We start from the raw sequence: 25111 nt of genomic DNA, 5'->3' as shown, positions 1-25111 counted from the left end.
AAAATGAAGTTTGGAGGTCGAGCTTGGAGAGGAGAAAGCTTAAGTGTGGATCGGGGATTTCATCGAATACCTCATGTGCATAGGAGGTGAGAGTAGAGCAACACACACCTGCACACGCCAGCCGGCCAAAAAATAGAGGAGTGAGGGGGCAGAGGCGGAGGTATATATAGACGTATCTTTAGTCCTGATTGGTGGCTAGATCCGGGACAGAAGACTGACCTTTGGTCCCGGTACCAGCCACCAACCAGGACTAAAGGTGCTGGGCCAGGAGCAAGGCCCATTGGTCCCGGTTCGTGTCTGGAACCGGGACCAGAGGGGTCAGACGAATCGGGACCAATGGCCACGTATACACTTTTATTAGTTTATAGTGCACATTTTCTTATGTTTATTTTGACTTCCAACATACACAATGACGTATAAGTAGAAAAGGTGTGGAAAAGTAACAATTTATTCTTTGACGTCAACGTTAGTACCAATAGCATGAACCTACTAGTGTTTGTTTCCTCATAGTCAAAGGTCACTCTCCTCTACATGTTTATTTCCTCAGATATGGAAAATCTCTCATTGATACGCGATTCTCTTTGTTTTGGTGGCATGCGCCTACCAGATATCGATGGGGACTTTTGTGGTTTAACTTGGTGCTATATTTGTACCACCTTTTCATAATGTTGAGAGAGCGTGAAATACTACCAACGTGGATGTCTTCTAGCTATAAGCCGCTTTCTAGGAGAAAGTCTAAAAGATGCATCGACGGTATAACATTTTTGCGGGTGACATGGACAGTATAAACATAACTGAGTGTTTTTTCTAAATCTGTAAGAAAGCTACATACAGATCGATGAATAGCTAGGAATACAAATCTGCGTCGAAGAAAAACTTTATTTTTTAGGTTGCGAAATGGTATATTCACTTAAGTGAGCTGATCAATCCCTTCTGTCGGTGTGACGCCTCTCTTCTGAAAAAAGACCCTTCCGTAGGTTGGTAATGAAGCAGTGGTGAGGGATCCACTGGATCAAGAGCATTGAGCCATTGACTCATTGCGGAGTCATGAGTCTCCGCGATCGAAGAGTCCACCCTTTCTGTCCCTTCTTTCAAATTTTTCTGTATATCTTTCGTTCAACATCAATCTTACGTTGCTGAATAGTGCTCTTGTATGTAACAAACCAAAAGTAAATAATAACAATTTGACCCAAGAATTCCAGAAAGCGGCAGTTGCACACGAGACAATGCCAGCTGTACCAGTCGTTGTACACACATGTTACATTTGGTGGGGTAAATGTTTTTTGACCGCTCTATTAGTAGCTAGCTACTGTGCATGCATGGTTCAGCTGGGGGTCAAAGTTGATAATGGCAGCAGTGGTTCAGTACGTAGGTTATAATATGTGGCATACGTACATTGTCGTGAGCTTGACAGGCAGCAACCGATGGAAAACTGGTCAATCGGCAGACCTTTCGATGGCCTCCTCTACCAAACGGACCCTTTTGACCAGGTGTCAGATCGAGACGTTCACGTGGCAGGACGTACAAATATAGGTATATAGAGTACTTACGTGTGTGGCTTTTGCCAGTTGTGCAGGCAGAAACCGTGTGCACAAATAAAGGTATTTGTCTCGTAACGACGACCAGACTAGACATCGGAGTCCAGAGTTAGCAAGGTGCATGGTGCATGCATGGTGCACTCTCCAGACAAAGAATGGACGGTACACTAGCCCTAGACGAAAAACAAAACCTGATTAGCGCATGCATGACGTTTAGTAAAATTTCCACACAGCTCGCCACTCGGTGGAGGATCGACGCGGCTGCAACCTCGATTCCTCTCCTCACCCTATAAATCTGGAGCGCATGCATGCATTGCTCGTATCCCCCATCCATCCCAAGACATAGCAGCAGCAGACTGCTACGTACTCTTGTTCATCCCATATCATCCACGTACAACATCAGCCTATCAGCTGTAGCAAATCACATTAGTCAAGCACGTGATGGCTGCAGCGCATGTATGCTTCTCCTTATCCTCCTTCGCGCCATTGTTCCATTCGGCTTTGCCGGTGGCCAGAAATGGTGGCCAGAGTGGCCGAAACCGTGTTATTTCGCCCTTCGCCAGTGATATATCCCGGGCGGGAGCCTGTGTCCCATGAGCTGTCCGATGATTTTGACTTCCAGGTATATATTTTTACGGTACAGACATATATAGACCGCAACATTAGCATGTACTTTGAATGCAATTAGCATGCAAGTTTGTGTGCCTTTTTCTGGCTAATTATACTGCCTTTGTCCCTAAATTCATGTTGTATAAACCGAGTCAAAAATTTAATCCGTCCACAAAAATCTTTTAACCACAGTCTAGCAATTCATGGATGGCCTTTTCAAGATAACTTTGAATAATTGCTTCTATTCAGGAACCAGCGAGACACAGAAAATGTGTGTTTCATTAATTAATGATGTTTGTGGAATGTGCACAATTTCAATCTCTATGTTTTATTGTTAATTTCCAAACTATGTTAATAAAATATAAACCTACATTATATGCACTATTTTCATATGATATCGCCTATTGTTGAATGCAAATAATATATGATATATATTGCACTTATCTAGATTTTGAATTCTTTTTATGAAGAAGTTTGCTCTATGTGCAATACCAGGAAAGCCTAATGAATGTTCAAGCGTTGCTTCATCAACATCCGAAGAGCAACAAAGGAATGTTGAGCATGGTTGATCACCTAAAACGCCTCTGCATTGACCACTATTTCCAGGATGAAATCGATAACATAATGGACTCGTCTGTGGATCTCCTCCATAGTGATGATCTACTTGACGCAACCCTTTCCTTAAGGCTGATGAGAGAAGTTGGATATTATGTTTCGGCAGGTCAGTAAAATACTGGTTTAGTGTGTTGGGTTAGACAAACAAACGAGTTTGGAAACTTTAGTGCAATTTGGTCAACGATATGATTTTATGTGATAATTTTGCTAATAATAAATTAGGCTTAGAGTAACCAAGTTTAATAATAAAAAATAACGGTCCCTTGTGTAGCATAGAAGCACCTCTCATGAGACGTATTCTTTTCGTTATGTATGACATGCACCTAAGACACCTTCTTGTCGCTGTATGGCAGACGATGTTCTTCAGAAGTTCACAAACGATAATGGGGATTTCAACCTTAGGCATAGCAAAGACCTTAGAGGGTTGCTGAGCTTGCATGACATGTCACACCTCAACATGGGAGAAGCTTCACTCTACAAGGCAAAGGAATTCTCAAGCAAGCACATGAAATTTGCACTTAAGTATTTGGAGCCAAACCTTGCGGGGTATGTGATGAAGTCACTAGACCATCCCTACCATGTGAGCCTGAGGCAATACAAGGCTAGGCATCATTTGAGTTACCTCCAGAACTTGCCTACTAGGCACACTGCAATTGAGAAGCTGGCACATGCAGAATTTCAGATGAAGAAGTTGCAACATCAGAGTGAAATGCAAGAGGTTAAGAGGTAGGAATATAATAAAATACACTCCTTCCATTATTAGTTGTTGCGGACATTGACCCACCTGCATATTGATAAGAGAGAACTCACTTGGAATTAATAGACTAACATATTTTTTTGCTCATGTATTCGCACAATTAAAGATGTGGTGATTTTTTACTATGAAAACTTCATTTTCACACAGATGGTGGGTGGATTTGGGATTGTCTCAAGAAATTCCAGCTGCAAGGGACCAAGTTCTGAAATGGTACATGTGGTCCATGACTATCCTTGAGGGTTTCTCCTTCTCAAGATATCGGGTTGAGGCCACAAAGGTTATCTCAATGGTCTACATTGTGGACGACATCTTTGATCTTGTCGCCACACAAGATGAGCTCTCTCGCTTTAATGAGGCGATCAAATGTGAGCATTGATGTTCCCGTAATAACAACAACATTGCATTTTAGGAATGAAGTATAATTACTTTTGTTTGTGAATGAATGAAATCTTAGATATGTCTAATTGCACATTAAAAATTCTATAATTTTGACACATCATGTATACAGAGGTATTAGGATTGGTTTGACATAAACATTAGGCCTTTGCGAGAAATATCTTGATATACTAATAGTCTTATAATTATTCATATATATTCATACAAAAAGAGAAAGCATTGCATATTCAGGGCTGCTTATGCCCAGAATGGCATATTTTTGCTAATGGTATAATCAAACTCATGGGTTAGTCATGACCTTATACATAAACACATAATGTAAAACTATTGTTATAAAAGTTTCACGTGCAAAGTTCATATTTTGACAGGTGGGATCTTGCAGCTGCCGAGTCACTGCCGAGTTACATGATATCATGTTACAAGGCTCTTTACACCATCACAAATGATATTGCTGATATGGTCAGAAAAGAGCATGGATTGGAACCTATCAATCATCTCAAGCAAGCAGTATGTCTACTCGAATGGTTCTTCATTATCTTTAGTTTAATTTTTCTAAGCAACTAATAAATATATTAATAGTTCCACCTCACATATTTCTGTGTACTATATAACTTGTGATTAATTGTAATGAAATAAAATATAAGGAAATAACAGTGCAAGAATTATATTGCATTCATGCCTTTTTTTCTTGCAGTGGGCAACTTTGTTTGATGGATTCATGATCGAGGGAAAATGGCTATCTACTAATCAGGTTCCTACATCGGAGGACTACCTAAGAAATGGTGTCATCACTTCAGGAGCACCACTTTTATTTATGCAGCTTTTATTCATGCTTGGGCATGATTTAACGGAGGACAACAACGACCACATCCTCAGGGTCATCTCCTGCCCTGCGAAGATCATGAGGCTCTGGGATAACATGGGGAGTGCAAAGGTCAGAACACACTGATAAGTTTATGCACAAGACTATATAATTAGTAATACTAATTATTTACATGAGTTATTTCGTACCATATCCTGGTGCGTGTGCATTCAAGTTGACATTGACAACATTAGGCATGATCTGAAAAGAAATTATGTGTCCCATGCAGGATGAGTTGCAGGAAGGGCTAGACGGATCATACAAGGATTTGTACCAGAGAGAAAACCCTCGTGCTGATGCGGAGAAGCACATGTTGGATATGATAGCGGGTGAATGGGAGGATCTAAACAGGGAATACTTCTCTCAGACAAAGTCCACACTACCACCTAGCTTCATCGGGGCGTCTCTCAACTTTGCAAGGATGGTCAGCATCATGTGTGGCTATGACCATGAGCAGAGGCTCCCCGCCCTGGAGGATTACACTAGGATGTTGCTCTTTTGAATAATGCATGCTACCGTTGTGTATGTAAGTCTTATATACGTAGCACACCAATTTTAAGGGTTGCCCTGTTGAAACGTGGACCAGTATGATAGACCATTAGCTAATGTGAAACTGCTCCACAAACGATACTTGTGCACGACATGCAAATCCAGCGGCCATGCGACATGTGAGGGTTGCCCTTCTCACTTATATGCATGTCCAGCAGTATTCAATCTTCGTCTGTGAATCGTTCAAAATTTGTCCTGTGCATAGTACGACTCTAGCGAATGTGTTCCTACTTCCTAGTGGTTATATAATGAATATACTTGTCAAAAGCCATGAGCTGCCTGGAAGGTCATGCACGTGTTGCAATGTATGTGATGCATATGCAGTTTTGCACTCTAGGAAATATATTTTGTATTCAAATTTCACTAGAGTGCAAATTTGTTATACCATTTGGCATCAGCTGGCAATTACGCGTTACATCCTAGCTTCAAGCAAACATAGATGTATTGGCTAATTGTTTGAACATAAACTTTATTTTCTTATGTCCCATGATTTAGACTATGCACACAACTTATATGTAAAAACAATAACCATACAGAAATATGAGGTGTATAAGATCCTAATCCCCCTCTATCTCGTGTCTTTTTTTGAATGTTAGCATTACTGCTAAATTCATTGAACAGGAGAAGAAGGTTGGTCCAATTTCTGAGGGAAACCAGACCCAAAAACCATACAAACAGTGTCTTTTGGCAAACACAACACACACACATCCACACGAGCAACAGATCCCTCTGACCGGATCCACCTCCAGGACGATGCCCCCAAGAGGGAATGCGACGCTGGATAGCGCCGCCATCGTCTGGTCTAAACTAGATCAAGGGTTTCCCTTGGACCACAGTAGGAAAGGCAAGTTGGGAGCAGCTATATCGATGCCTCCAGCGAGGGAGCGACGCCAGAAGGCGCCACCATCGACGAGTCCGACCACAACCGGAGTACGACTTTCGCCGGCCGGCTCATCTACATGGTTCGAGCCCTGGGTCTGATCAGCCTAGACAACAAGCTGAAGGAAATATGCCCTAGAGGCAATAATAAAGTTATTATTTATTTCCTTATATCATGATAAATGTTTATTATTCATGCTAGAATTGTATTAACCGGAAACATAATACATGTGTGAATACATAGACAAACAGAGTGTCACTCGTATGCCTCTACTTGACTAGCTCGTTGATCAAAGATGGTTATGTTTCCTAACCATAGACATGAGTTGTCATTTGATTAACGGGATCACATCATTAGGAGAATGATGTGATTGACTTGACCCATTCCGTTAGCTTAGCACTTGATCATTTAGTTTGTTGCTATTGCTTTCTTCATGACTTATACATGTTCCTATGACTATGAGATTAATTATGCAACTCCCGTTTACCGGAGAAACACTTTGTGTGCCACCAAACGTCACAACGTAACTGGGTGATTATAAAGGTGGTCTACAGGTGTCTCCGAAGGTACTTGTTAGGTTGGCGTATTTCAAGATTAGGATTTGTCACTCCCATTATCGGAGAGGTATCTCTGGGCCCACTCGGTAATGCACATCACTATAAGCCTTGCAAGCATTGCAACTAATGAGTTAGTTGCGGGATGATGTATTACGGAACGAGTAAAGAGACTTGCCGGTAACGAGATTGAACTAGGTATTGAGATACCGACGATCGAATCTCGGGCAAGTAACATACCGATGACAAAGGGAACAACGTATGTTGTTATGCGGTTTGACCGATAAAGATCTTCGTAGAATATGTAGGAGCCAATATGAGCATCCAGGTTCCGCTATTGGTTTTTGACGGGAGACGTGTCTCGGTCATGTCTACATAGTTCTCGAACCCATAGGGTCCGCACGCTTAAAGTTCGATGACGGTTATATTATGAGATTATGTGTTTTGATGTACCGAAGGTAGTTCGGAGTCCCGGATGAGATCGGGGACATGACGAGGAGTCTCGAAATTGTCGAGACATGAAGATTTATGTATTGGAAGCCTATGTTTGGATATCGGAAGTGCTCCGGGTGAAATCAGGATTTTATCGGAGTACCGGGAGGTTGCCGCAACCCCCCGGGGGCTTAATGGGCCTACATGGGCCTTAGTGGAAATAGAGGGCAGCAAGGGGAGTGTGGGGCGCCCCCCCCCCAAGCCCCAAACCGAATTGGTTTAGGGCAAGGGGGGTCGGCCCCCTCTTTCCTTCTCCCCCTCTCCCTTTCCTTCCCCCTCTCCTACTCCTACTAGGAATAGGAGGAGTCCTACTCCTAGTGGGAGTAGGACTCCCCCTTGGCGCGCCTCTCCCTGGCCGACCGCCTCCTCCCCTTGCTCCTTTATATACAGGGGCAGGGGGCACCCCATAGACACAACAATTGATCGTTTGATCTTTTAGCCGTGTGCGGTGCCCCTCTCCACCATAGTCCACCTCGATAATACTGTAGCGGTGCTTAGGCGAAGCCCTGCGACGGTAGAACATCATCATCGTCACCACGCCGTCGTGCTGACGAAACTCTCCCTCAACACTCGGCTGGATCGGAGTTCGAGGGACGTCATCGAGCTGAACGTGTGTTGAACTCAGAGGTGCCGTGTGTTTGGTACTTGATCGGTCGGATCATGAAGACGTATGACTACATCAACCGCGTTGTGCTAACGCTTTCGCTTTCGGTCTACGAGGGTACGTGGACAACACTCTCCCCTCTCGTTGCTATGCATCACCATGATCTTGCATGTGCGCAGGAAATTTTTTGAAATTACTACGTTCCCCTACACAAGCTGCTACCCTAGTTTCCACGGCAATCCGCACATCCCCGACAAGCTCGACATGCTTCCAAGCTTGCATCCCCGTCCCCCCACTGGGCGGGGACGCAACCTGCAGCGTCGCCATTCTTCTCCCATCGAAAGGATGCAACCAAGCACGACGCCATTCGTCTCCTCGAGTATGCAACGCTTGCAAGCCATTCATCTCCCGACGAAGGATGCAACAACCGCAGCAACGCCATTCATCGCCCTCCAGCCACCACCATCTTGTCCTCCCACCTGCAGCAGCGTCAAGCTTTCCGAACCACCATCAGGAGGATGCAACACCAAGCGAGGGTGTCATTCCTCTCCCACAGCTTCTCCCGCAGCCGGGAGCAACACAGACGCTCGCGTCCAACACACAACAGATCTGCACAGGGAACGGCGCCCGAGCAACACATGCATGCGCCGCCCTGGATCTGACTGCAGCCACGCTTCGATGCGCCCACGCATTGCTCCCTCGCCCTGCCATATGGACCGGTCGGGTCCTCGCACAGCGCCCAGTTCCAGTCACGTGGACGGGCCGCGCCAACTCGCCGCGCCACCCCAGATATGGCGCGTCAGCAACGACGCCAACATCCCACGGACCCGGCGCCCATCTCGCGCCCGAGGCGCACGCGCGCGTCACCGTGCCACGTCGGCCAGCCACCAGCCACATACCGTGAGCCGCCGCTGCAGCAAGCTTCCCGCCACGCGCCGCCCTGGACCACCGCGTCGCACACACAATCCCCCGCACTGCCATGGCCCTGCCCTGTGCCATCCTTGGCAGCCGCCTCACCAAGCTTGCAGGCAAGAGAGAAGAAAGGGCCCCACCGCCACCTTCACCGGAGCCAGCGCGGGCTTTGTCGGCCGCTCCTCCGGCGGCGACGAGCCAAGGGGAGGATGGCGGCGCCGATCTAGGGTTTCCCCCGTGTCGCCAGGGAGAGCGACGCGGGGGACGATGTTGGGAAACATTGCATGGACAACAAAAAAATTATACGCACACGCAAGATCTATCCATGGAGATGCGTATCAACGAGGAGGGAGAGTGTGTCTACGTACGCTCATAGACCGTAAGGGAAGCGTTTAACAACGCGGTTGATGTAGTCGAACTTCTTCGCGTTCCAACCGATCGAGCACCGAACGTACGGCACCTCCGTGTTCAGCACACGTTCAGCTTGATGACGTCCTCCGCCTTCTTGATCCAGCAAGATGGCGAGGTAGTGGAGGAGTTTCGGTAGCACGATGGCGTGATGACGGTGATAGTGAAGCTATCTCCGTAGGGCTTCGCCTAAACACTACAGAAAATATGACCGGAGAAGTAAACGGTGGAGGGGGCGCCACACACGGCTAAGACAATGTTGTGTTGTGCTAGGCACCCCCCCCCCGTCACACACACACATATATATAGGTGGGGGAGAGGCCAAGGGGAGCCCCAAGTAGGTCTGAATCCTACTTGGGCTCCTGCCCTTGGCCGCCCCCTGCCATATTTGTCGGAGGGGGGAAGGAAAGGGGGGAGAGGAAGAAAGGGGGAGGCCGAATCCCCCCGTTTCCTTTCTCCACTAGGGTGGCTGCCATGGGGGTCGCACCAGCCCCTTGTAGGCTGGTGTGCTCCCCTCTTATGGCCCAATAGGCCCACTAACCTCCCGGGGGTATCCGGTACCCCCTCCGGTACTCCGATGATCACCTGGTACACTCTGAAACACTTCCGGTGTCCGAATACTATTGTCCTATATATCAATCTTTACCTCTCGACCATTTCAAGACTCCCCATCATGTCCGTGATCACATCCGAGACTCGAAACAACATTCGTTCACCAAATCATATAACTCATATAACACTATATGGTCAGCGAACGTTAAGCTTGCGGACCCAACGGGTTCGAGAACTATATAGACATGACCGAGACACCTCTCTGGTCAATAACCAATAGCGGAACCTGGATGCCCATATTGGCTCCTACATATTCTACGAAGATCTTTATTAGTCGAACCGTTATGACAACATACGTAATTTCCTTTGTCCATCGGTATGTTACTTGCCCGAGATTCGATTGTCGGTATCTTCATACCTAGTTCAATCTCGTTACCTGCAAGTCTATTTACTCGTTCTGTAATACACCATCGTGCAACTAACTCATTAGTCACTTTGCTTGCAAGGCTTCTTATGATGTGTATTACCGAGAGGCCCCAGAGATATCTCTCCGATACTCGGAGTGACAAATCCTAATCTCGATCTATTCCGAGTCAACAAACACCTTCGGAAATACCTGTAGAGCATCTCTATGATCACCCAGTTACGTTGTGACGTTTGATAGCAAACAAGGTATTCCTCCACTATCCGGGAGTTGCATAATCTCATAGTCGAAGGAATGTGTATTGGACATTAAGAAAGCAATATCAATAAACTGAACAATCAATATGCTAAGCTAACGGATGGGTCTTGTCCATCACATCATTCTCCTAATGATATGATCACGTTATCAAATGACAACACATGTCTATGGTTAGGAAACCTTAACCATCTTTGATCAACGAGCTAGTCTAGCAGAGGCTTAGTTGAGACACGATATTTGTTTATATATTCACATATGTATTTAAGTTTCCGATCAATACAATTCTATTATTTAATAAACATTTATCGTGATTTAAGTAATATAATAATAATCATTTTATTATTGTCTTTAGGTATATTTCCATCAGACGAGGAGGTGGCACTCAGGCGCTCAATTTGGCCCTCTATCTCGTGTCTCACCCGTGGCAGAAACGTCCGGTTCCCTTGTGCATAGCCGATTTCCCACTGACCCTATCAACAAAAGCACAAGTGCGTGCGGCCTTCATGGGTGGCTGACGGGACGGCGTCGAGCGACCTGCAACAACGCAAGCCCATTCAGACGGGTCATGCTCACTAGGTCTGGCCAGGATGTTGTGCCATTCATGACCTGGATCGTGGACTAAGATAATCAACAAATATAATTAGTACTACCTCCATCCTTCTTTATTAGTCTTATTTGTATTCTGTACCAAATTTTGACTTTAAATCTCTACCACCTTTTCATCCAGCCTTCCATATATATGATAATCAATCACCTTAATTTACTTACCTTCTGAACCAATTTCACTTTAATTTACTTAGCAAACTTCTAATCAAAATATAAGGTAATTCACGGACAGAATTTGATAAACATTTATTAACACAACCGCATTTTTATTGACAGGTAAATCACAAGCTAATGTACTAGAGTATTTATATCCCGTTGCAACGCACGGCATTGTTCTATTTAACTAACAAAATGATAATGCATGTCATAAAAAAATATAATTAGAAACTATGTTCTAATACGAATCCAACAATATAATTTTTGGTGACATGCATTAATATTTTGTTAGTTAAATTTATAGTCGAAATCTGGCACAAAATATAAAGAGGGCTTATAAACCAGGACGGAGTTAGTACTACTTAATTCATGTATTAATAGCCACTGATTCTAGGCAATGCTGACTGCGAGTTGAGCCTTTTTACAACGAATCGAGCCTTCTCACCATGAAATCAGATTGACTAAATTGCCCTTTTAACAGAAGGGGGGGGGGGGGTACCAAAGCATGGCTCTTTTGTGTATATTACTAGATAACATTAGAATATTTGTTAACCATGATTCTCCTATAGAATGATGTTACTGTCCAAGACATGTAAAAATAACTATTTGTCTATCACAATTTTGTTCTTCAAGCAACAAGAGGAGGAACTCTATGTTGCCTCCTAGTTGCGACATAAGCCTCCATCCAACTCTACCTCTATCATGTATGATACAGTTCTATCTTCAAGCAAGAGTAACAAACTTCAAAAGAGGACATGGCCAACTATGCCCTTGGCGTGCTTTAAGAGAGCGTGGTCGAACTCATCAAGCCCTGGGCCACATGGCAAATATCTTTTTTGTGAGCTCCTCTAAGGTGAAACGAGATTATACAAACATTGCTTGGGCGACGACCAGAGTGACTATGTTAATAGGGCAGCAAAGGTAGATGTCACCAGCGGGGAAGGTGGGTAGGGTGGGTATAGTGCCCAACAGGGTGGATTAGAGGTAGTGCTGAATGATGGCCTTGGCAACATGGGCAGAGACATGCATGCCTTCGATATCCAGCACCGTAACATGCTTCTTGCGGATGTGTGGGAGGAGGCACAACGTGACACCATGTTCTTATCTCCAATGTGAAAAAGAAATTGTTCATGTTGCCACCAAAACACGACACACTTGCTAGGCATGGAAGTCAAAGGAGACCTGTGTGGTCCCGCGAGGCAGGCACACTAGGGTTTCCTGCCTCCGGCCGGTGGCGCCGCAGGTCTACCTCCTCTCCTATGGCCTTAGGCCATGGAGGCGTGGTGTATCTCGGTCCTTACCGGTGGGGCTCCTTCTCCGTTTGTAGATGTCCTTTGTATTCGTTTAAGGCTTGTGTCCTGCTTTGAAAGACGAGGCGATGGGTCCCTGAAGATGAAATAAAGTTCTCACTGCCTAGCCCCCATCCTGGCAGTGCAACTAGCGTCGTCGGAGGGCATGTGGAGGTATGTTTCCGACGAAGCTCACGAGATTCGGTCGGTGGTTGTCATTGATGAATCCGCTCGGATTCGATCTTCGCTTGTCTATCTCTATGTGTCTTCAAGTCGGATCCTTCCGATCTACTTTTATTTTCATCTTATTCTTGTGCGTTGGTCCTATATGACCTTAGCACAACGTTCTGACTGTTTACTACAACAAGTTTTACCCAGCTCCAGCGAGGGAGGGGTGATGACAACGGCGCGCCTTCAGCTCGCTTCAATCCTTGTAGGCGTCGCTATGTGGTCTACGGATCTGGATGTAGTTTTTACTCCCTCCGTTTCTTTTTAGTCTGCATATAAGATTTGGTCAAAGTCAAACTTTGTCAACTTTGACTAAGTTTATAGAAAAAATATAAAAACTCACAATATGATATTAATATTGTTAGATGCATCATGAAATTAACTTTCATACCATATAACTTTAGCATTGTAGATGTTGATATTTTTTCCAACAAAGTTGGTCAAATTTTACAAAGTTTGATTTTGACCAAATCTTATATGCAGACTAAAAAAATGGAGGGAGTACTATTTTTAGTTTTCATATTGCTGCCATGATTGATGATGAATAGATTGAAAGTTTTCCAAAAAAAGGTCAAAGGAGCACCAAACTAGGTAAACAAAGTCTAGCATCTGAATAGGATCATGACGGTTTTTATGATTTCATCCAAGGGTGGCGTTGACCTTTGGCCGAATATTTGAGATCAGAGCGCACACTTGAGGATGATAGAGACGTGCTACTCTGCCAACAAGGAGACGGAGACACTGATGCAAGCTCCATGCACAACTAAGTCTAACACGCCGAAATAGATGCCATGGCTTTTTAAAATGCCGGTAGACATATATTAAAGAAAACCAGTCCTTACAAGAACTTTCTACAAAATGAAGAAATTACCAGCAAGTCCTTGAAAATATCACTACCGTCTTTCTTTTGCGTCCACCGACGGCGTACCGTGAGTAAATATTGTTGCCGCCTCCGAGCACGGTCTTATCACTCATTGGAATGGTTTGTTCAAGTGTTGTTGCCCTCATCGATCCATTGCTGCCGAGTGTATACACATGATACATGCATGCACTGATGATGGACGTTACGCATAGTCTCTCTCTGATTATGGATGGTTCAATTTGTCCTACCTAGGTCAAACGATGAACCCAATGACGAATCTACTAGCCCATGAACAAACAAGCAAAGTTCAACTGACTAAACAAGCAAGCAAAGTTGATCGGGCGGCAAAGCCAACGCATCACCAATGGCGTACGATATATACGTGCGTGGGCAGGGGCGGAGCCAGGATTTTGGTATAGGGGGGCCAAGTCAAGTTGATAATTTTTTTTCTAGACTGAAAAAATAACTATGATAACACTACATTCAGGTGTCAATCTGACGCAAGTATAAAACATGATTACATTTTTATTTACCTCTATGATTGCCAATAAAATTGAATTTTTTAATAATTTCATCGGAAGAGAACTTAGCGGCCAATATTTCTGCAACATAGATTACCATGCAATACCGAAGTAAGTCATCTCCCATTTGACGGCGCTTAAAAAGGGTTAATATTTAGAGTGTCTGGGGTGGTTTCCTATTCATAACTGTCGATATACAGGTTTCAGAGCTAGCATCACACAAAACCGGAATCCAGAAGTACTAAAATTTGATGTATATTCATGCCATGGACAAGAACTAAGATCTCTTTAAAGATCACATCACACCGGAAAAATTTGAGAGATCAGTACAGTAATTGATAGTGCTACTGCTAACCTTGGCTAGTCCATTGGGCAGATCGAAAAATTGACAAGCACAACCAGAAGATTTCAATCTAATCGCTTCTACGGAGGACCAAAGGCGGCCGCAGGGGCGGATTGGAATGGAATCATGGAGAATTAACATACTCTATAATAGTACAAGTTCGACATAATCACATAAAAAATTGCATCATAGATAGGAACTAATACAAGATAATAGATAATTTGCATCATAAAAATAAGAACCTGTCGACACACACATTACAACACTAACACAATCATGATGATTCTGGACATGTGGAAGATAGGAACTCTTAATTGAGTCATAGACCATAAACTCACAAATTACACAGCCAAATTACCAAAACAAAAGAAAATCTGGAGCATCAATTTGACAAGTGCAGCAGCCAAATACCTGAATATGTGAAGTGAATCAGATAGGCTGATCGCGAATTCGAGAGCAGCAGGCAGCATGCCTAGGTCCTGGGAGCAGCCGAGCAGAGCAAAGCAGGGCGACTGAGGGAGAAGGGCAAGAGGCGAGGCGACTGGGCGAGAAGGGCAAGAGGCGAATGGAGGCGAGGGCGTCGAAAACTGGAACGGCGGCGGTGACTAATCCCATGTACTAGACGGTAATTATGGACTTACAGTTACGATGGAAGCTAGCCAGCTAGGGGACTAGAGCCAATTCCCATCGGCCGCTTATAGTGGGCTTTTTCCACACGGGCCTTCTTTTTCTTTCGACCAATATATTTGATGCTGATGGAGGGGGCCAAATACACGTGGACCTGCGTATGCCTCGTCAATTCTACGTATGTACTTCAGGGGGGGGGGGGGGGGGGGGGGGGCCCCCCCCCCCCCCCCCCCCCCCCCCCCCGGGGGGGGGGGGGGGGGGGGGGGGGGGGGGGGGGGTGGTGGGGGGGGGGGGGGGGGGGGGGGGGGGGGGGGGGGGGGGGGGGGGGGGGGGGGGGGGCAGGCCCCTGCTCGCCCCCCCTGTCTCCGCCACTGTGCGTGGGTGACTATATTTTTCACACAAGCTTCATCCGTAGCCATAACTAAAGCGTATATATCAAGATGAGCAGATCCGGAGGCACCAACGGTCCTGGGGAATGGCCGTTTCTGGTGGGCGTCCCGGCGGCGACGGCCATGAGGAAGATCCGCCACGACAGGCCGGACGTCACGGTGGAGGTTATCCCGGACGGCACCCCGGTGCCCGGAGAGTACAACCTCAAGCGCGTCCGTGTCTTCTACGACTCGCAAGAGCCCGACGCGCCCGTCGCCAAGATCCCTGTCATCGGCTAGCTAGCTAGGCCGGACTGATCAACAGTGCATGCTATTCCTCTTGAGAGTTCAATAAATAAAGCTGGCAGCGTGTTACACATGCATTGCAAATTGCATGATCCGTGTACTCGATCGAGCCAGCATTGTTTTTTCCTTTGTTCACAAGGCACACCAGGCCTGCATAAACAGAGACAGGTTCTGGCACGCAGGCCATCAAAATGCAGTAGGCAGACGATGGATAAATCGAGTCGATCAAACAGTGCCTACGGTTTCTCCTGGTCGTGTGCGCCTTCTGCGCAAGGTACCGAAGTTGCGCTCACGTGCCTGCTCTGATGGGCTGGCCCAGTATGAGAGCTTCTCACTCGCTCGGTTTCACGGTTTGATTGGTCGACCGTTGACTTTTGAAACAAATCATTGATCTGAAAAAACATAAATTTGAAAAAGATCATAAAATGGAAAAAAGGTTTGTGAATGTGAAAAAGAAATTATAAATTTGAAAAGTTCATGAAATTGAAAAAAGATGTGATTGACCGCCTGAAGGTGACCGTAATGATTCGGGGTGTCAAACATCTCGAATGTGTAGCAAACCATGTGCTAGTCCTAAGCCTAATGGCAAGGAGCAGATTACTCCGAACTTCACCAACCTCAACAAAGCATGTCTCAAAAATCAAACACCTTGACATGGATTAACGAGATAATAGACTACACATATGGGTGCACGTACTTATAATTCTTTGACGCCTATTGTGGGTATCAATAGGTTATCATGAATCACGAGGATGGGGGAAAATGTTCTTAAAGGCCCCCTATAGGGTATTCTGCTATCTCAAAATGCATATTGTCCTTGAAAAAGCGCAGCGGGAATGTTACAAACGTGACATGAAGAGTGCCTTGGATGGACAAATTGACCGAAGCAAGGAGGCCTGTGTGTATGGGATAAAATAAAAGTGTAAGAGACGTCATCCCCAACCTACACAGGATATCTTGCAACTTGAGGAAGTCCCGGTTCATGCTCAACCTCGACAAATGTGTCTTCAGGAAGTTAACTCCTCGGGCTCATGCTATCCCACTGGGGTATTTTAGTGCAACTCACAATGATCAAAGCAGTCACCGACATGTAATCCACACCAGCTATGTGGTCGTGACCAACCATTTTATCTCTTGTTAAGAAACCAAGGGCTTCCATACTTCAAGTTCCTACGATAAGGTAAAAAGTTTAAGTGGGCCGAGTAGGATGATGTCGCGTTCTGTAAACTCAAAACCTACTTGAGCAACCCTTTGGTCCTGGTGGCTCCAGAGCCAGTGGAGCCATTCGTTCTCTATGCCGCCACCTCGCGCTAGGGGCCATGAGCTATGTGTTGGTGATGAAACATGAGGAGGAGGAAGATCTAGAGGCACGTGTAATTTATCAATCGAGTTTTGCACGGGCCCAAAAAGCGATATCAAGTTGTGCAGAAGGTCCTCTACACGATGTTGCTACTGTTTAAGATGCTATATCACGATTTCAGCGCTCACACAATAGTCGTCCCAAAAAACTACGTCCTCGGGTAGATTATGTGTCCTTTGGAAGGATACCAAAGAGGAGCATCAAATTTAGCCAATTCTACATCGATTTCATCTAGTGCGCTGAAGTTATGTTGCATGGACTCGTGGACTTTGTTTGAAAATGGATGTGACCAGCCGAGACACACAAAGGTAGCAATCACAATGTTTCAATCCTCGTGTTTGATGGCTATTTGGCTATCCAGCACTATGTCAGGTTGATATCTTGTTGGTCTTGCACAAAGGCGATGAGCTACGATGTACCACCGCTTTCTACGCATGATGTGACAATCTTTTTGAAACATATGTAGTTCTTAATAACACATGTAATATGTTGCGGCAACTTCTTAGACATGTATCCAACATTGCTCTATTTTTCTTCTCATGCACAGGAGCTAATGTGCACAATAACCAACTACTTTTAAGTTTCAAAAAACCACCTTGCTTCCTGCACAGCTAAACAAAGTTTCTATTACACACTATTAATGCTTCCATGACACGTGAATAAAGTTTTCTATCTGAAACAAAGTTTCTATTAGTACACTACCAATGCATTGGCTCTTAATGTGTCATCCTATGTTGCATTTAATTAGTTTAGAGGTTATGTTTCCGTATCAATAGTCATGGGGAGAAGGGGATGAGAGAGAAATCAGAAGAGAAGTCACATATGATCAAATAATTAATATCACTTCGTAGGGAACCATGCTAAGCGTCGTATCTCCACAAACATATAACTCCACTCTGTGTCTCTCTTCTTTAATTGTTCTCCCACCTCAGCATTTTACCTATGAAAATGTGCTAAGGGCCAAGCACTAGGAGTGGTCTTACACACCATGCTTCAAATATAGTGCATCCGGGGGAGGCTAATTGGCAGGTGCCTGCCAGCGAAACCTACGGTATTCGAACTTCAACCGCCTGTTTTTGGAAATTACCAATTTGGCGCTTTACATTGCAACTTTTCATTTAATTGACTTTCAGGTATTGCAGTACTGGCTTTCAAAATATCTTGCTTGGGCTTTCAAATTGTTGACACTCACAAAATTTTAAAGTTTAAACATTTCACTGTTTAGAATTTGATCTGAACTATTGAAATGAAAAAAAATTGAACTCTCAAAATTGAATTACTTTTAGAGCAAACTAATTTGTAAAAAAACACATTTGCGTGGCCCATGTCAAGAATGAGAAAGGATGAAATAGAAAATGGAGAACATGGCGTTTCAGCTCTCTGGCACACACATACACACACACACACCAGCATGAACAACAAATTATGGAACAAAAATAAAAAAATTAAATTTGTTGTGACAAACATTGATTAGTATTCACCTATGTGTAGAGTTTCGTGAAGAAAAAACATTTGTAATGCTCTGGGCAAAATAAACATTGTCCTAAAAAGACAATTTTTGAAAAATAATTTGGAGCACCGATTTGTTTTTTTTAGATCTCCACAAATATCATTCCATCACGATCTGCCTGTAGGTAGAAACTTAAGCAATGTTTGATGTCAAAAATATTCATAACCTTTTGTATTTTGTTGCTATTCTTTTCAACTTTACTATTCATTGTACGAGAAACAGAGAAACCCCATGCGCGGACAGGACTCCAATCTCGGTTGGCCAGGCTCTCCTGCGCGCGAGTGCTGACCATGGAGAGCTCCTGTGCATCACTTATAGCGCCTGCTAGGCAAGCTGGTGCTCACCAGTGCATGAGATGAGCCGTAGCCCATTATACCACTGAACTTTGACTTTTGGCCCTCACTATCAACCATCGACACTTGACCCTGGCCATTGAAAAGTTAATAAATTTGGAAAAAAAATCGTAGCTTGAAAGAGTTGCTACTTTCCAAAAAGTGCACAAAATAGAAAAGGTTCGGGAATTTGAAGAAAAACACAAAAAACATGAATTTTGAAAAAAAAACCAAGAAATTTGAAGAAGTTCATAAAATAAGTTTAGAAAAGGCTCGTGAAATTAGGAAAAAAATTTGCATTTTAAAAATATTTTGAATCCAAAAAAAGTTAATGTGTTTGAAAAGGGGGTAAAAGAAAGATGAAAGGAAAAAAATGAAATAGAAAAAAAGAGAAAACCGAGGAACACCTATACCGGGAAACACCAAAAGAAAAAAACTTCCAGAAAACTAGTGGAACCTTCTAGAAGATTCACAAAACCAGTAAAAATGGTGTATGGATTGGCCGACTACGCTTGCTATCTCTAGCCTATGTAGGCGCTGCCTATGCGGAGCTTCTAACTGGCAGGCACCGATTTTCCCTTCTGAAGCCCGCTAGATTGGCCCCATTAATATGCAGAGACAAGGTAGGACATTTTCTGGGTGCTTCGGCAGTCACCTTTGAAGGCCTTTCAAACCCCTCTAGCCTAGAAGCGTGGGCATGTAATGAGGCGCTAGTCCTAGCACGGGACTTACATATTCAGAATATCTTGATTGGTTTTGATTGTCTGGAAGTGGCGACAAACATCAAGAAGGGTGCAGCAACTGTTATGCACCAATCTTGCGAGAAATAGATTACAGGAGGAGAGAGTTCGTGGATGTTAATTTCCGCTTCAAACCGAGGAAGTCTAATAGCGAAGCTCATAGTTTAGCTAAGGCCGCGCCAACTCTTGATGTTGGTCGCCATGTGTGGCAAGGGAGAGTTCCTGATATTATTTGTATCCCAGACTTTTTGAGCATTGAATAAAATCCCTGGTTACACCTAAAAAAAGCTATTGTTTGTTCTTCTTTTTTAAATGCCTACCGGCATGCCTTGATCTGTAGACCGCAGGCCTGTAAACGTTGACTGGTGATGTCAACCATTGACTGCAGACCTCTGACCGTTGACATATGAAAGTCCACAAGTTGAAAAAGATGCATGATTTAAAAATATTGCAAATTTATGAAATGTTTACGAAATTAAAAAAACGTTTGCAGATTTGAAAAATGCTCATAAATTAGAAAACAAATTAAGAACTTGGGAAAAAAATACGGATTTGAAAATGGTTCCCAAGTTGAAAAAATATCCACAAATTTGGAAAAAGTTCATATATTTAAGAAAATCTCATGAATTTGAAAAGAATGTTCAAAATTTTGAAAATGTACACAAATTTGAAAAGTTCACAAATTTTTAAAAAGTTCACGACTTAAAACAGTTCCTGAATTTTGAAATAGGAAAAATAAAAATAAACAAAACACGTCCTGAAAAAACCCAGGAAGTCAACCCAAAAAAAATGAAACTTTCTAGAAGGTTCACAAAATAGGTGAGAAAAAAAATGCATGCACCGATCGAACTAGCGTACAGGATGTGGCACGTATAGTGTGGAAAGGTTAAAAAAGCTAAATGGTCCGATCCCAGGATGAATGCGGGGTTTGCGCCATTTGCCAAATAAACTGCAATCAGCGCGCTTAAGGCGCCAAATAGGGGCTGGGCTGCATATGGTTTTCCCTTTAAGTGCCCTATCTCTACCTAATAATAAACCACGGATCGCTACTGGCCGTCCGTCGCACCATTTTGCAAAAAAGCTTCTGCATTTTCTTGAAATTAATCCGCTGTCCGGGTGTAAGTCACAGCCCGAACCATTATTTTGCATTTAAAAAAAAAACCCGGCCTTTTAGATAATTCATCTGCGAATCATATTTAAGTCAAACAAATCATTTTCTAAATTATCCATATCTTTTAAACATTAACTCGGATTTTAACATGTTATCTATGAAATTTGATTATAAAACTATGTAGAATATGAATATGATGTTGTTTTTAACTGTTTACTATTTTTAAATATTATTTTGGAAGATATTTAAGTCAAACAAGTACTTTTTTAATTATCCATATCTTTTAAACTATAACTCCGATTTTAACATGTTATATATGAAATTTGATTAGAAAAATATGTAGAATCTGAATATAATGTTATTTTTACATGTTAAATAATTTTATTTTGGAAGCAAACATGTTATATATGAAATCCGTTTGTACGGCGATCCGGATTGCAAATAAACACCCATTAAAACCATATAGAAAAAAGAAAACATCGATAACTGCACATGCATACCTCTGAAAAAGCTCGCAGGAGAAAACAACAAATTTCTCATCGCAAGAGTGAGGGAAAGCGAGAGGGAGAGAGACAACGTCTTAGGATTAACCACATTCAAACACGTTTTGGTTTATGTGAACACTGTGGCCATCACCGGCGATGGTGAGAAAGAGGATAAGTTGCAACACAAATGTGATGCCTCGCTAAAATAAAGGAGATGGACCTATTATGGTCTTGGATGATGGTTGTTGGGTTAAAAGTGTATGTTATTTTTTTCTCCTGTTGTAACGCACGGGTTTTCTTTTGCTAATAACTACCCAATATGGTTTGAGCTGACCATGCTCGTGGTCTGCTGCCAGTGCGGAGACTATATGTCACTTGTAGCAAGTCCGATGGCCCACTCGCCTCAAGGCGTTTTTGGACCATGTTCTAATGAGTCGGCCCACTTCTTCTCGCTTGCTCACTAGCCTCGGCATCACTCGCTCGTTGTACTAGATTTGGGCCGGTTTTCTTGGTATCTTGACGATTTTTCTTCTGTTTTTCCCTTTTTTGATGTTTTTTCACACTTTTGTGGGTTCTTTTATTTATTTTTCCTTTCCTTTCTTCTTGTATTCATTTTTATTTGTTTATGTCTTGGTTTCATTATTGTGTTTGCTTTCCTTTTTTACTTATTCTTTCTTCATTTTTCTTGATTTCTTTGTTTTCTTTATTTGATTTTTTGCGATTCTTTCGTTTTTCCTTTGTATATTTTTATTTGCATTAGGAAAATTTTTATGTACATGCTTAACATTTTCCAAATATATGATTAACATTTTTAAAAACATCTATTTTGAAGCCTACTTTTTTCATACATATTGTAGAGTTTTTGTATACATCAAAACATTCTTTGGTACACAGGTTTACATTTCTAAATAAATTATTAGCAATTTCAAAAGCTTATACTTTTATGTCTATTTTCTTACATACAGATTGTACATCGTGCGTATACATCAGAGGAAAAATTGTATACACATTTAAGATTTTCTAAATACATTATTAACATTTTTAAAAACTTATAATTTTGGGATCTATTTTTTCCACAAACATTTTAATTTTTTCTATAGATGTAAAACATTTTTCTATACATATTTAAAATTTACCAAATATTTGATTATCATTTTTAAGAACTTATAGTTTTTTTGTCGATTTTTCCCATAAACATTATATATTTTTGTATATATCAGACACATTTTTCTATACATATTTAAAAAATTTCAACTGCATGATTTACATTTTTCAAATGATTTATGTAAAGTGTTTTTAATATTTATATCTCGCTTATTTGGAAGTTTAAAAAAGTAAAAAATAATTGAAATGAGGCTCTTTGTTGACACAGTCTCGCGCTCGCCCAAGCGGAGCTATACGTCTCACAATAAGCGAGACATAGGTGTGCCGTGCCGGCAACGAATCCGTTTGTGCATCATCATGACTATGTCACTTTTGTTTGCAGGGATATGGGGTCCTTTCTTAACACAATATTGTGGGGGAATGTAGCATGCAATTTCAAAAAAATTCCTACGCTCACGCAAGATCTATATAGGAGATGCATAGCAACGAGACGGGAAGAGTGTGTCTACGTACCCTCGTAAACCGAAAGCGGAAGCTTTATGTTAACGCGGTTGATGTAGTCGAACGTCTTCAACGATCCAACCGATCCAAGTACCGAACATACATCACCTATGTGTTCGGCACACATTTAGCTAGATGACGTCACTCGAGCTCTTCATCCAGTAGAGGGTTGAGGAAGAGTTCCGACAACACAACGGCGTGGTGACGGTGATGGTGATGTGATCCGCACAGGTCTTCGCCCAAGCACTACGATGCTATGACTGTAGGAGTAAACCGTGGAGGGGGGCACCGCACACGGCTAAGAGAAATCTTGGTGTGCCTTTGGGGTGCCCCTCGCCCCCGTATATAAAGGGGGGAGGAGGAGGCCGGCGGCCAGGAGGGGCGCGCCAAGGAGGGAGTCCTACTTGGACTCCTAGTCCAAGTAGGATTCGCCCCCTCCCTTTCCTTTCTCCACTCGATCGAGGGAATAGGAAGGAGAGGGAGAGGGAAAGGAAAAGGGGGGCGCCGCCCCTTCCCCCTAGTCCAATTCGGACTGCCATTGGGGGGGCACCCCTCGCGGCCCTTCTCTCTTCTCCACTAAAGCCCACTAAGGCCCATTATTCCCTCGGGGGTTTCGGTAACCCCTCGGTACTCCGGAAAAATATCCGAATCACTCGGAACCATTCCGATGTCCGAATATAACCTTCCAATATATCAATCTTTACATCTCGACCATTTCGAGACTCCTCGTCATGTCTGTGATCTCATTCAGGACTCCGAACAAACTTCGGTCACCAAAACACATAACTGATAATACAAATTGTCATCGAATGTTAAGCGTGCGGACACTACGGGTTTGAGAACTATGTAGACATGACCGAAACACATCTCTGGCCAATAACGAAAAGCGGAACCTGGATTCTCATATTGGTTCCTACATATTCTACGAAGATCTTTATCGGTCAAACCGCATAACAACATACGCTATTCACTTTATCATCGGTATGTAACTTGCCCAAGATTCGATCATCGGTATCATCATACCTAGTTCAATTTCGTTACCGGCAAGTCTCTTTAATCGTTCCGTAATGCATCATCCTGCAACTAACTCATTAGTCGCATTGCTTGCAAGGCTTATAGTGATGTGCATTACCGAGAGGGCCCAGAGATACCTCTCCGATACACAGATTGACAAATCCTAATGTTGATCTATGCCAACTCAACAAACACCTTCGGAGACAGTGATACATCTTCGTCGTATCTATAATCTTTGATTGTTTCATGCCAATATTATACAAGTTTTACATACTTTTGGCAAATTTTTATATGATTTATTAGACTAACCTATTGATCCAGTGCCAAGTGTCAATTCCTGTTTTTTGCATGTTTTTGTATCGCAGAGCATCCATATCAAATGAAGTCCAAATGCAATGAAATTTTACGGAGAATTATTTTGGAATATTTGTGTTTTTTGGGAGTTGGAATCACCGCAAACGGAGGTCCACACAGGGCATAATACACCAGGGCACGCCAGATGCCCCTGGCGCGCGGTGGTGGGTTGTGACCACCTCGTACGTTGGTTGGACCTCTACTTCAGGCGCAAGGAAGCTTATATCCGGAAAAAAATCGTGTTAAAATCTCAGCGCAATCGGAGTTACAGATCTCCAGGAATATAAGAAACGGTTTTCGGCCAGATCTAGGGAGCGCGGAATAGAAGAGAACAGAGAGGGAGATCCAATCTCGGAGGGGCTCCCGCCCCTCCGGCGCCATGGAGACCAAGGACCAGAGGGGAAACCCTTCTCCCACCTAGGGAGGAGGTTAAGGAATTACTTGTTATCGATTGCCTAGGGACAAATGACTTTCTTGTTGACAAAAGCTTTCCACTTTTATTAGCTTGCAATTTATCTGTAGTTTTATTCTCGCAAAGTACTTGTAGTTTTATCCTTGCAAAATAGTTTCATACTTGTTCCGGTAAAGAAAATGTCTAGTGTGCGTAGAGTTGTATCGGTGGTCGATAGAACTTGAGGGAATATTTGTTCCGCCTTTAGCTCCTCGTTGGGTTCGACACTCTTATTTATCGAAAAAGGCTACAAAAGATACCTTATACTTGTGGGTTATCAAGACCTTTTTCTGGCGCCGTTGCCAGGGAGTTATAACGTGGGGTGAATATTCTCGTGTGTGCTTGTTTGCTTTATCACTAAGTAGTTTGTATTTCCTGTTTTAAGTTGTTCTCTATCTTTACTTGTGGATATGGAACACGAAACACCAAAAAA

The 25111-nt window shown here is 43.3% G+C and overlaps 1 protein-coding gene across 1 annotated transcript; it reads left to right on the top strand.

Moving 5' to 3' along the window:
* Positions 1–1902: 1902 nt before the first annotated feature.
* Positions 1903–5425, top strand: LOC125515763 (S-(+)-linalool synthase, chloroplastic-like). Its single transcript, XM_048681263.1, has 7 exons — positions 1903–2160; positions 2643–2868; positions 3116–3488; positions 3667–3888; positions 4284–4422; positions 4610–4849; positions 5007–5425. The coding sequence occupies exons 1-7, from the start codon at positions 1993–1995 to the stop codon at positions 5277–5279; spliced, it is 1641 nt and encodes a 546-aa protein (XP_048537220.1). The 5' UTR covers positions 1903–1992; the 3' UTR covers positions 5280–5425.
* The last annotated feature ends 19686 nt before the right edge of the window (positions 5426–25111 follow it).

Source organism: Triticum urartu, chromosome 6 (genome assembly GCF_003073215.2).
Source record: "Triticum urartu cultivar G1812 chromosome 6, Tu2.1, whole genome shotgun sequence".
NCBI lineage: Eukaryota > Viridiplantae > Streptophyta > Magnoliopsida > Poales > Poaceae > Triticum > Triticum urartu.
This window is presented reverse-complemented; position numbering and strand designations above follow the sequence as displayed.